The 13,220-nt window shown below is 46.0% G+C and overlaps 1 protein-coding gene across 3 annotated transcripts in view; it reads right to left on the reverse strand.

The window, feature by feature from the left end:
- Mgat5 (alpha-1,6-mannosylglycoprotein 6-beta-N-acetylglucosaminyltransferase) overlaps positions 1–13,220 on the reverse strand; it is a 282,882-nt gene that overhangs the window by 62,508 nt on the left and 207,154 nt on the right. For all 3 annotated transcript variants that reach the window (XM_057769775.1, XM_057769776.1, XM_057769777.1), the window contains exon 11: positions 12,679–12,812. In XM_057769775.1, the coding sequence (XP_057625758.1) occupies positions 12,679–12,812 (134 nt within the window). The remainder of the gene's footprint in view (positions 1–12,678; positions 12,813–13,220) is intronic.

A 13,220-nucleotide genomic window follows, 5' to 3' on the forward strand; every position in this document is an offset into this window, starting at 1 on the left:
GCTCCAGAGAGCTACTAGTGTCTGCCTTCAAGTGCTGGGAACACAGATGTGCACGGCCAGGCCTACCATGCCCCATCAGGTGCCAGCCAGGGATCTGAACCCAGATCCTCACACTTTCTCGGCGAGCACTTTATACACTGAGCCATCTCCCCTTGGTGCTCTCTATGGGCGCATCTCCACCTCTGAGAAATGAGCGCCATTCTTCCAGGGCTTCAGAGCCAGGTAACCACAGAGATTTTTTTGTTCAGAACTAAATGAAGAACCCCAAGTTTCTTTTATCCCCAAAATGAACTCTTTAGGCTGATATGGGCACAGCCCTCTTGACATCTCTCCATGCCCTGGACTTCATCTCTGTGAGGAGATGTGTGGGGAAAATGGACCGTGCTTACACAGCTTGGCCATTGCTTACACAGCTTGGCCATTGATCAATATCTTAGCACCTATCAGCGAGGCCATCTTCCCTGGGCTCAACCAAGTCCAGTCTGAAAGGGCAGGTCCAGGTCAGTCTCCTCAAGCCTTTCCATTGTCAGCAGACTTGCCCATTCAACTCTGTGATTTACCTAGGGAAGGGATGTCCAGCTGGTGGCCCAGAGTAGATGTGAATGCTGCCCCATCCAAAGCTACAGCTTACTGAAAAGATGATGCGATTTTCTTGTCATTGTTTTTTAGACAGGTAGATGACAGGGTCTTATTACAGTGCCACATAAAAGAAAACACAAGCATTGTCCTCCAACCTTCAGTCTTTGTGTTGGGTTGGACACCCCTGGGCCAAGACAATTCTTGGGCCAGTGTGCCTAGGGAAACAAAAATCAAAGCAAAACCAAACAAAACAACACTCCCAAACAACAAAAAATAAATAAAACAACTACAAAAAACACCCTTGATCTAACTGGAGGGGAAATACGACAATCAACATAGTTACACCCACTGATCTGTGTCCTATTCAGATGGCTAAGGCCATCAGAGCACAGAAATTCCAAAGCATATGGATCCATCCTCCTGCAGGATCATTCTTCTTTTCGTTTTTAATGAATTAATTCAATTTATTCTATACGCATGGGTGCTTTGCCTGCATGTGTGTCTGTGCAGCATGGGCACACAGCGCCTGAAGAATCCTGAAGAAGGCATCAGATCCCCTGGAGCTAAAGCTACAGAGTTGTGAGTCACTACGTGGGTCTTGCGGAAGAGCAGCCAGTGCTCTGAACCACAGAACCATCTCTCTAGCCCATGAACAATCTTCACCTTCTATATCAGATGAAAACAACTGTGTGGACCATGTGTGCATATGAACACGTCTGAAAGCCAGAGTACAGCTTCATGTGGTTTTGCTCAAGCATCATGGACATTTGTTTCTGAGGCACAGCCCCTCACTGGCGCTCACTGAATAAGCCAGACTGGTTAGCCCGTGAGCCCCAGGAGTCCTCCTGTCTCTGCCTCCCCAGTGCAGGGATCATGAGTATATGCCCCCATGTCTGGTCTTTTCATGTGGATTCTGGGGACAGAGGTCCTCAGGCTTGCACGACAAGAGCTTTACTGATGGAGCCGGCTCTCCAAGGCCTGCAGCGCTTTAACGACACTTCCTGTGTAAGTTCCCTGGCTTTCTCCTAAGATTACCTGGGCACCAGACTCTTTTAGACTATTAGGGACCTACCTAGCTCTTCCTCCTTGTGAAGCAAAGGCTCTGCACATCTAGATGGGCTCTGTACACCGCCACAGCCAGCCTTGCTGCCCTCTCTCTACTCTGGGAAAGCGGGCTCTTTACTGTCTCCACGCCATTCTTCCCACACCAGCCGCCAAGTTGTTAGCGCTAGAGTAATAGCGGAAAGCCTCTGGGCAGATTACAGTCGCGACAGCTGTGTTTACTAAGAGCTAAGAATGAACACATCCCAGAGCTATTAGTACGTGGGGGATGGGGGCCTGGGAACCTTCTGGAAGTACCCCATCCTCAGGATATTTGCTGGCTGCCCGAGTCTCTTGCTTCTCAAGATGATTTTGGCCTTTGGACCTTCGGGGGCCTGGTCTCTACTAGCCCAAGCTTTAATGACTGACATTTGACTGCTTATGCTAGTAAAAGAGCAGTCGTGGTCAGTGGACAGGTGGGTCACATGACTCCTTTTGCGCTCTGCTGGCTCCCTAACCACCCATAAGAAAACCTGAGATTTTGTCACTCATCATTCAAACTTCAGCCCGAGTGCTGTCTCTCCCAAGCGTGATTATCCGTGCAGAAGGCAGGAAAGAACACACCCATTCCGGTAAACTGTTTGCTCTAAACGAGGCTTCCTTCATTTTGTCACCTGAAAGACTGCTAATCGTTCCTGGGGCCATGAAAGAGTGTTGGGGTAGCTTGCAAAATTCCTACCAGTTATTATCTGAGTGAACTGGCAAACTCTCTTTCTGTTATTTAATTTTTAAATGTTGTAATTACATTGACTCATTTGTGTTGAGGGGGCATGTGGGAGGTCAAATGGCAACCCTTGGGAGTGTCCTCTCCTTCAACATGCGGGGCAGGGCACTGAACTCAAGCACCCAGGCTGGCCTAGAGCACCCCGTATCCACTGAGCCATCTCAATGGCCCTATTTTTATGTATTTGAGATGGGGTTTCATGTGGCCAAGACTGGTCCTCAGCTTGTTATATAGCTGGAGGATGACCTGGATCCTGCTTCTTCTACCTCCCAAGGGTTGAGATTATAGATGTGCTGTGGACATGGTGCTGGGGATGGAACCCAGGGCCTTCTGCATGCGCTACTAACTGAACAGTATCTGCAGACTCTGTCCTGGAGACCTGACACAACACCTTCAGGACTGTCATCCCAGGAACAACCCAGGAGCTGTACCCCTTAGTAGCTGTACCCCTTAGTTCCAAGCAGTCACATGAAGCTTTTTATGCATTGTTTATATTGCCAAAACAAGCTTGGAATTCTAGCTTTTCTGACAAGCCTCTCCAACTTGTTTTCTCTTCTCTCCTCTTCTCTTCTCTTCTCCTCTTCTCTCTCTCTCTCTCTCTCTCTCTCTCTCTCTCTCTCTCTCTCTCTCTATCCCTTTCTCCCTTTCTTTCCTTTGCTCCTCCCCCCTTCTGTCCCTTTCTGTGTGGGTGTGTATATATGTACACAATCACAAAATAACCTTGTGTGCAATCACCTTATCATTTAGTTTTGGTCTCTTAATTTCCTTTATACCCTTTATTAAATTAGTTCTTTGATTACATGTATATAATGAATTCTGATTATTCTCATCCCTTACCCTTCCTCATGTTCCTCCTATCCCTGTTGACCCTTCCGTCTAATCACAAGTCCACAAGTCCCTTTCCCACATTCCTATCTTTTTGTTTTGCTGTTTGAGTCTTTATTATTATTATTATTATTATTATTATTATTATTATTATTATTATTTCAGGGACAGAGTATGACACTGGGATTGAAGACTTGGTGTTTTGGGGGGTAGACTGGCTAGCTAGCAAGCTGTATAGATCCTACTGTCTCTTCCCCCACGGTGCTGGGAGTACAAACACACGCCCCATGCCTCACTTTTTACACAGATTCTGGTAATCAAATTCAGGTCTTCACGCTCGTACAGCAAACACTTTCTGGAGTGAGCCATCCCCCAGCCCTCCAATGGCATATTTTCTAATTTTAAAAGTCCTGTGCTGGCTCAATGTAAGTGCTGGGAGTGGGATTCAGCCTCTACAGGGTAAAGGATGTGCTTTGGGCACAGTTGTATGAAAAGCACATGTGGGCAACATATTTCCTTGACTCTGCCAGCCTGGGTCCCCCTCTATCCTCCCTGATTTCTCTGCCACCCACATTCTGCGAAGACAATCTGGGGGATGCCAGGGACCTTACAAAGAGCCCAAACGCTCTGGCCTTACAGACACCTCTCAGAAGTTCAGCCCCAGTGTTTGCAGCCACAGCAGTGGGGGTTTGATGGCTTCCCGTGTGGCTCTCTCAGCTCAGTTCATCTGCCTTTGGGGTTCCTGGAAACTCTCAACTCTTTTCCTATCCCTTTTTAGCTTTGTCTCTTACTCTCTGACTCTACAAAGTCCTTTTCTCGCCAACCCCAACCTTAGTTAAGCCTTGACCAACAAACTGGTTTCAATCCATCTTCAAGTGACAGGTTTCCGAGTCTCTCGACATTTTATTCCTCTAGATCAAAAGTGTTTCAATTTAATTCACTCTTAGAGGTTTATTTATTTATTTGAGACATTTTCCTGTAGCTCAGGCTAGACTTGAACTCCTAATGTAGCTGAGGATGACCTTGAATTTCCAATCCTTTAGCTCCCACCTCCCTGGTATTATAATGCTGGTATTACAGGCATGCACCATCATACCTGGTTATATAGTACTGGATATCAAATCCAGGGCTTTGTGTATGTTAAGTGAGTGCCCTATCGATTGAGCTGTATCCTCAACCCTGAAAATCATATTGGTAGTAGAAAAATTCAACAGACATCAAAGAAGAGAAGACACTGCTATAACAGATTTACACAACAACATGCATCTTTGTCACCGACAGGCTGTACAATGGCGGCCCCGTGTATTCTGTAGAGTAGCTGGCGGACACTGTAGCCATTTTAGTTTAAGCACTTCATGCTATCCGCACAATGATGAATCCATAATCAATTTCACATATCAATGATTCTCAGACTGTCTTCCCATGGCTAACTGAAGCATGAGTGCATTTATTAAGTCATACAATCTTCACTCAACCCCTAACAAACACACTACTGTTTTTATTCATTTTGCAAAAAGAACTCAGAGACACAGGGAGCTGAAATAATTGGCCACATTAAGGATGGCATCCCACTGCCTCCAGGTGGGCACACTAGTACAGAAGCAGGGAACCAATACCTTAAGTGTTCACACAGAGTGGTAGTATGCTTAGTGCTCCCAAATACTGAAAACAGCCCCTTAATCCTATATGTTAAGGTTCAACTTGGAGGCACATAGTCAATTCTTGGCAGACTCATACTGCTGACCCATGTGAACCCTTAAATCTCCTATGTTCATGAATGCTTTCTGGGCAGTTGGTTTTGTGGACTCTGTGCCTGGTCTGTCCCAATATCCTGCCCTCTGTCCCTCTCCCAGGCTCCTGGCTGGCACTGCCCTACTTCTGATGCCCACAAAGTTGTCTGGAAGGCTACTTCCTTCTTGCTTGATCTTAAAAGAATTAGACAAGGTCAAGGAGGGGTCTGGATTATAGCATCACAGACTCTGAGGACGGGAGAGAACAGGCAGGGAGGCTGCATCATTTTACAAAAGAGGAGAGCGAAACCAGAAGACAAGCAGCAGGTAACCCAGACAGTCAGGTCCGCTTTCCTGCCCAGGGCTTCTCCTGCTGTCCCAGACTGTCCACAGTCAGCATCTCCAGACTGACAGATAGATTCGTCCGGGAGAATGTGTTCTTCTGCCAACAGACAAGCTCTTTACAATGGAAGCAGAAAGCTTGCAGAAGCTGAATGGATGACCAGGAAAACGAGAGGGAAAAGGTTGCCTGATCTTTGCTGGTCCTCGCATTGTACACTCAGCAAATGTGCTGGGGTCTGTGGGGGATGTGGCCCAGGCTGGGTTACAACCAGTGCTGTTTTGTTTGTAGGAGCCTTTGAGGGCCCTGGATTGTAAGCTTTCTTCTCTTTGTATCGTAGGGTGTGTGTACTTGTGTCTAAAAGTGTGTGCACACGCACGTGGGGGCCATCCTCGGATCCTATCTGCCTTGTATTTTTGAGAGTCTCAGTAGCCTAAAGCTCTCCAGGTAGGCTGGGGTCTACCTGTCTGTGCCTCCACAATGCAGGCATTACAGGCACTACCACCCCCCACTTTTGTTTATATCTGTTTGCAGATCAAACTTGAGTCCTTTTGCTTGTAGAGAAGCACTTAATGACTGAGCCATCTTCCCACTTTATGAGGATTCACTTGTTTATTTATTTGGGAGGGCGAGGATGCCATGGTGTGTGTGCAGAGGTCAGAGGACATGCTGTGGTAGTTGATTCTCTCCTTTTAGCATGTGGGTCCCGGGATCATGCTTGCTGCACCTCTACCCAATGAACTATCATTCCTGATGGTCCTTTTGTTTCTTGTCTCTATCTTTCTTCCCAGTTACCACAAGCTACTACCTGAGTTAGAGGAGAAGGCTCTACCATATGACCATACTTTTCCATGTGCTAGGTATAGAAGGCATGCAAATGAACTCTGCCTGATGAATGGCTGTCCTGAAAAGGATTTCTTCAAACGTGTTTCTGGTGTAAGCCTGGGGTCTTAAGGACCATGGCCAGGTTCCTATGATTGCCATATCCAAGGGTAAGAAACTAAAGGGAGTCTTCATTTAGAAAGTTCTGTTTAGACCTGGAATCAAGAGCAGTGATGGGAATGGAGAGATGGCTCAGAGGTACAGTGTGCATGTACTGCTCTTGCAGAGGATCCGAGTTGGGCTTCCTGAACCCACTGTCTTAGTTAGGGTTGCAATTGCTGTGATGAAACACCATGACCAAAGCAACCTGGGGGAGGAAAAACTTTTTTTGGCTTACATTTTCACATCATGGTTCATCTTGAAGGAATTCAGAACAGGAACTCAAACAGGACAAGAACCTGGATGCAGGAGCTGATGCAGAGTCCATGAAGGGATGCTGCTTACTGGCTTGTTCCTTATGGCTTGTTCAGTCTGCTTTCTTATAGAGTCAAGGACTACCGGCCCAGGGATAATACCACCTATAATGGGTTGGGCCTTCTTCACCAAACACTAATTAAGAAAATGCCTTACACCCCAGATCCTATGAATGCATTTTCTCAATTGTTGTTCACTCCTTTCAGATAACTTTATGTCCGGACGACTTAAAACTAACCAGAATATCCATATTGGGTTGTTCATAGCCACTGGAACTGGTGGGGAATCCAATCCCCTCTTCTGGGCTCCTGGGGCATCTGGCTCTTCATGTGAATACACCCACAAGTAAACACATGATGTGGGATTCCCCTCTGTATGCTGTGAATACCATTAGTTAATAAAGGAACTACTTTGGGTCTATAGCAGAGCTATAGGGGAACAGAGGTAGGCAGAGAAAACTAAACTGAATGCTGGGAGGAAAAAGGGTGAGTCAGGGAGAAGCCATGGAGCTGCTGCCAGAGACAGATACCAAAACTTTGCTGGTAGGCCACAACCTCATGGTGATGCAGATTAATGGAGATGGGTTAAATTAAGATGTAAGAGTTAGCAAATAAGAAGCTAGAGCTAATGGGCCAAGCAGTGACTTAAATAATACAGTTTCTGTGTGATTATTTCGGGACTGAGCTGCCACACAGTCAGGGAACCAACAAGAGGCCTCCTTTCAACAAATACATGTACTTACATATAACTTAAAAAGTAATAAAATAAATCTTTTTTTAAAGGAGCTATGATAATATTAGATTTCAACAGACTCAATATTGATTCCTTTTACCTTAGGTTGACATATATGCTTAGGTTGACATATGGTGGCTGTTGATGGCCTCATTTATCTCTGTTATCTGGTAAGGAGGAAGTATGGTCACAGAAAAGAACCCTACTTACAAAATAGGGTTCTTTTCAAGAATTTCAGTCTATTCCCTAATTATAATGGTCTTTGGTGGTTCATTAAAACCGCGCATTAAAAGCAGTTAATCCCTACTATGAAATCAAATGGAATTTCTCCAAATGACTTCCATTTCCAATTCTCCCTGCATTTCAATGAAGCCAGAGTCAACCCAATTAGCAAGCCAGATAATTACATAGTTCTTTGGATGGGGCTCCATCTCAGACTCAGAGGTCACTTAGACTACAGACTTTGCAGACTTACTATTTCTGGTGGTTTAAAGCAACGTTCCCATTGTTTTGAAATATTGAAATCATCACTGGAGAAAGCCAGTGTATCTCTCGTAGGATGGACCAAATACGATGTGGCTGTCCTCGGATAGCTCATAGTGACTGTACTGTAGCACTCCAAAGAACACAGTTAATAATCATACATCTTAAGAGGAGGCTGTGGCTCAGATGACAGAATACTTGCTTGCAGGAAGTTCTGGGTTCCATTTGCAACACTACATATATTGGGTATGGTAGTAAAATGTAATCTCAGCATTCAGGAAGCAGAGGCAGAAGGGTCAGATGTTCAAGGTTATCCCTTGGCTACATAGAAAGTTGGAGACCAGCCTGGGCTCCATGAGGCTGAACCTGAAGCTCACCAATTTGGCTAGACTAGCTGGCCAGTGAGCTCCAGAATCCGTCTCTGCCTCCTCAGTGCTGGGGTTACAGGTGTGTTCTACCTTGCAATGCTTTTAACTGAGCACTGGGGATCTGAACTCAAATCCTTTTGCCCGTGCAGTAAGCACTTTAACAACTGAACCATCTCCCAAACTCCCCATTCTACATTGAAAGAAAATCTCCCTGGCTGTTATATATTGACTATATTGAGAATTAATTATTAAAGTGGTGTGTGTGTGTTACAGTCATGGTCCACTTACGGACATTATTCTGCCCCATTTCTTAGGCCTGAAGTGAAGGGACCTGTTATTGGTTGAAGTTGAATGTGTTTGCTTCCAGCCATAATCTCAGAGGTCCAGATCAAAAGCTTTCCCTAATCAAGTGAGACAGGTTTTCTTCGCTTGTTGCCAGGCAGGCTAAGTCTGCAGCAAGTCAGGCCCTGGAATCCGGAGCAGAAAATTATTTGAATGACTGCGATGGAGAGTTAGTCACTCAGCAGAGCTGTAAGGATACTGCAGAGCTGGCCACCAGGGAGGCAAGTGGCCAGGAGAAGTGGCTTATCTGCTTTGTTAATATCTGCCCTGGTCTCCTGCTGGCCACTCGGGTCACACAGGGTGATTGTCTGTCCAAGCTTTGTACATGAAGTCACCAATTTCAATCAAGCAAGGGACAACAAGAAGTTGAGTCAATAGAGGTAGTGCAGAGCCTGGATCTTGGCTCTGCCATTTGAACAGATTGAGGGACTGTGCCCATGTGGCTTCATCATTGTTAAGGATGGCCAAGAGCAAAAGACATCAGCATGGACCACCTTCAATCATGGCTATGAAGGGATTCAAACAGTGGAATCATGTCCACCAACTGCTATAATGCTGGAGATGGGACAAAGAGTCTAGCATGTGCTGGGAATTTAAGCCTGAGCATCTAACACTGAGTTATCAATATCCCCCATTGGCCAACGCCAGCTTGACACAAACCTAGATATAATTGGGAAGAAGGAATCTGATTTGTCTCCATCTCATTTCCTGGTGGCCACATCTGTGAGACATTCTCTTAACTGCTATCATGCAGGAGGACCCGTCCCACTGTAGGCAGTACCATCCCCAGGCAACTACACCTGCGCTGTATGAGAAAGGCCGCTGAGCAAGCCAGAGAAGCAAACTAACAAGTAAGTGGCATTTCTCCATGGTCTCTGTTTTGGCTCTGCCTTGGCTTCCCTCGGTGACTATAACCTTTCCTCTTTCAGGTTGGTTTTGGCCAGTGTTTTATTACAGCAATAGAAACCAAATGAGAACGATGCATTTGTCATTTCACTGAAGCCTAGAAAAGTAGCCAGCTTGATGCCAGCCTTTGTGCACGGAGCTATTCCTTTAGAAATAGCTGGATTTTCCTGAAGTCCTGCCTCATCTCTCCACGAATAAGTTAATCACGAGCATAATGAAGAACCTCAAAATGAGTTCTGGAGAAACGGCTCAGTAGGTAAAGTACTTTCCTTGGAAGCGTGAGGACCTGAGTTTGACCCCACAGAACCTACATAAAAAAGCTGGGCACAGTGGCACCCTTGTGAACATACCAGTAGTGGAGATGTGGAGAACGTCAGGCTTCTGGGCTTGCTGAACAAATCAGTCAGCCTAGTGGAACTGGTGAGTTCCAGGGCAGAGAAAGACTCTGCCTTAAAAAAAACAAGGTAGATCTGGGTGGTGGTGACTAGGCCTTCAATCTGTGAGTTCAAGACCAGTGTGGTCTACAGAGGGAGTTCCAGAACAATCAAGGCTACAGAGAAGCCCTATCTTGAACACCCTCCACCACAAAAAAAAAAAAAAAAAAAAAAGGAGAAAGAAAGAAAAGAAAAGGGAAGGGAAAAAAAGAAAAGTCAAGTCAAGACCAAGGCAAAATGCTTGATGAATGACAACCAAGGCTGTCTCCTGGCCTCCACACGCACATGCCCATGCATTCCTTATGTACCCATGTACATAAAGAGAGAGACAGAAAAAGAAATGGAAAGGCTAGCTAAATGCATCCTGAGAGAGACTGGGGTTTTCTCAGGACATACCAGAGTTCAGAGGTGAGCAAGAAGCTCCAGAAAAGGCCAGGCAGTAAATGCTGTTGCCTCCGTAGGTCAGCTGGTTTTTGCCACAATTACTCAACTCCACAATTTTAGTACAAAAGCATCCACAGACAAACAACAGGCATGGCTGTTCTCCAATAAAATGCTATTTACAAATACAGACAGTAGGCTGGATTCAGCACATGGGCAGAGGTCACCAACTGCTGACACAGTTTAGAAATGGGCATTTGCCTGTCTGCAGGCTGGCCTGTATTTACCAGATGTGCACAGGCTTGGCCATTCTCACTCTCAGAACCAGCTCTCTGTGTGGCGATTCTTAACCGGCCCGATAATGATATCAATGATAGCAACATTTAGTTACGCTGTGAGATGTGCTAAACCCTACTGAGGAGTCCTGTGGGGGGGAAAAAAGCCAAGAGCTGGGTGTGTGGTGCACACATTGAATCCCTGTACCAGGAAGGCTGAGGCGAGGGATCTGAGGTTCCATGGCAGCCTGGATAACACAAAGACCCTGTTTCAAAATACAAAACAAGGCTGATCATGGTGGCTCGCAGGAAGTCCTTACATCTGTAATCCCAGACATTTGGGGGAGTCAAATGAGATAGGAGGACTGCTAAGAGTTTGAGGCCATCCTAATCTATGTACTAAGTATTACTTGACCAACGTAGGCTGTGTAATATCTAGTCAGAAAGCAGAGATCATGAACAGGAAGCAGGGCAGGGCTACGAATCTGAATCCTCAAGCCCCTCCTCTAGTGAACTACTTCCTCCATGGAGGCACCACCTCCTAAAGGCTCCAAATTTTTACAAAATAGTAGCAACAGCTCAGGATCAACACAACACATGAGCCCATGGGGACAGATTTCACATTCATCTTATACCTTACACTGTCTGTACACACACAGGATGAGAGTCATTTCCTAAATTTCTGGGTTTGAACTGAGACCCGCCACATGATGTCACCGGTAGACTACCCCACCCCCAAATCTCCCAGCATCATGCTAGCATCAAGTATTTGAGATTTATAAATTTTTAGCTAGGAATATTCAACTTGTGATAACACATAAAGAATACTATTTTATGAGAGCAGAGGTCCCCAATCTTGGCATCACTGCCAATGTATGTCAGAACTATGCGGGGAACCTCCTATGCACTATGAGATGCTTATAATATTCCTCACCTGCACCACTGGACACCAGTACTACTACTACCCAGACATGACGATCAGGATTGTCGGGAGACCCTGCCGGGTCACCCGCTGGAGGTGGGAGGCAGTGACACTGTCCTTAGTGGAGAACCATTATACTATATAGTACAGAGTCTAGTTGTCTACAATAAAAGCCATTATCTGGGAATAAGTTGATGTCCACCATAGCCACTGAGACCCACAAGATGGCTTAGTCCATGAAGATACTTGCCACTAAGCCTGCCAACCCAAGTTTAATCTCCAGAACCTGGAACTCACATGGTAGAAGGAAAGAAATGACTCCTTCAGGTTGTCCTCTGATCTCCACAGGGATGTATAAGCCTTTCACACACAGACACACACACACAAAGAAATGAATACATATAAAAAAAAAAAACTCTGCCAGCCCCCTTGCTCCTTTGGTACATACAGTCAGCACTACAAACCTGAAGGGTCTGCACCTTTTATTTTCTGAACAGCAGATCAGAAAAGCAACTGGACCTCCTAGTTGGGCATGTCACAGATACCCTCAGGGGTCAGTTTCTAACTTCCACCATGGGGAGACACAAGGTCACAGCTTGTGATTATTCCAAGAAGTTTTTATTGGGCATTAAGGAAGAAATAAGTTTGAAAAGTCCTGGGGATGTCTGTCCTTCAAAAGTCTTTCAAAATTACAACATTGGCTTCCTGAGGCTGCTATGTTAACAATAAGGAGATTGGTCTCCATTAAACCTTCTATGTCACGGTCCACCTGGATTTTCTGAAGCAGGATCTCTCAGTGAACCTGGAACGCGCTGATTCAGCTAGACCGGCTGACCAACGTGTCCTAGGGATCCTCTGTCTTTGCATCCACCCAGCACTGCTGGAGTTGCAAGCATGTGTTACCATGCTTTTTATGTGACCGCAGGAAACTGAGTTCAGGTCTTCATGCTTATTCAAAGAGCACTTAACCCACCGAGCATCTCCCTAGTCCACTTTTCACATCTAACATGCAAAGAGGTAAAAGGTTGGGGTACTGTGCTGTAAGGAGGGACAAGCAACCCCAGGCACAGTTAAGACGCCAGCCTGCAAGAGCAACTCAACACTTGTGCACTTCTGTTCATGTCTAGTGGACGACGCAAGCCCCGGGTGCTTGGCTTGATTACTCCCCGGATCAAAGCAAAATTAAATTACCTCACAAGCTTCCGTTCAGAGAGCTCGACACGCAGGCGGGCTGACTCACCTTCCAGAAACTATCCACTTTGCCATAGACAAGGGACTGGTTCTGCCGTTTGATCTCGTTAATGTGGTGGATGTCACTGGAGTTCAGGTGCTGCTCGACCACGAAGCCCAGAAAGCTGTTGTCTGGGGTGTGAGCTGATATAGAAAGCAAAAGACAGGGCTGTGAACATTTAGCAGGCACAGATCAGCGGTTGCATTACAGACTCAACACAGGCCGTCTAACCCACTGTTACTGCTTGTACTTAATCTGTTTATGCCTCACCCGGGAGCTCAATCAGCTATGATTCCAGCTGGGTTTGCCATCTAGTTTGGGTAAATCAGAATCAAGCAGCATAATCCGCAATTTCACCTCCTCCGTGGGGTTTTCTCTGATAAAACATACACAGGGGCTGGGGAGATGGCTGAGTGGGGAACGGCAGCACAGCCTTGTCTGTGAGTCCCAGATTCAGCAAGAGACTGTGGAGGGCTGCAGCTAAGCCTGGTAACTCAAGTTTGACCAGGCCGAGGCGGCTCAGAGAGGAAGGCACTGGCCACACAAGCATG

The sequence above is a fragment of the Chionomys nivalis genome, chromosome 5, assembly GCF_950005125.1.
Source record: "Chionomys nivalis chromosome 5, mChiNiv1.1, whole genome shotgun sequence".
NCBI lineage: Eukaryota > Metazoa > Chordata > Mammalia > Rodentia > Cricetidae > Chionomys > Chionomys nivalis.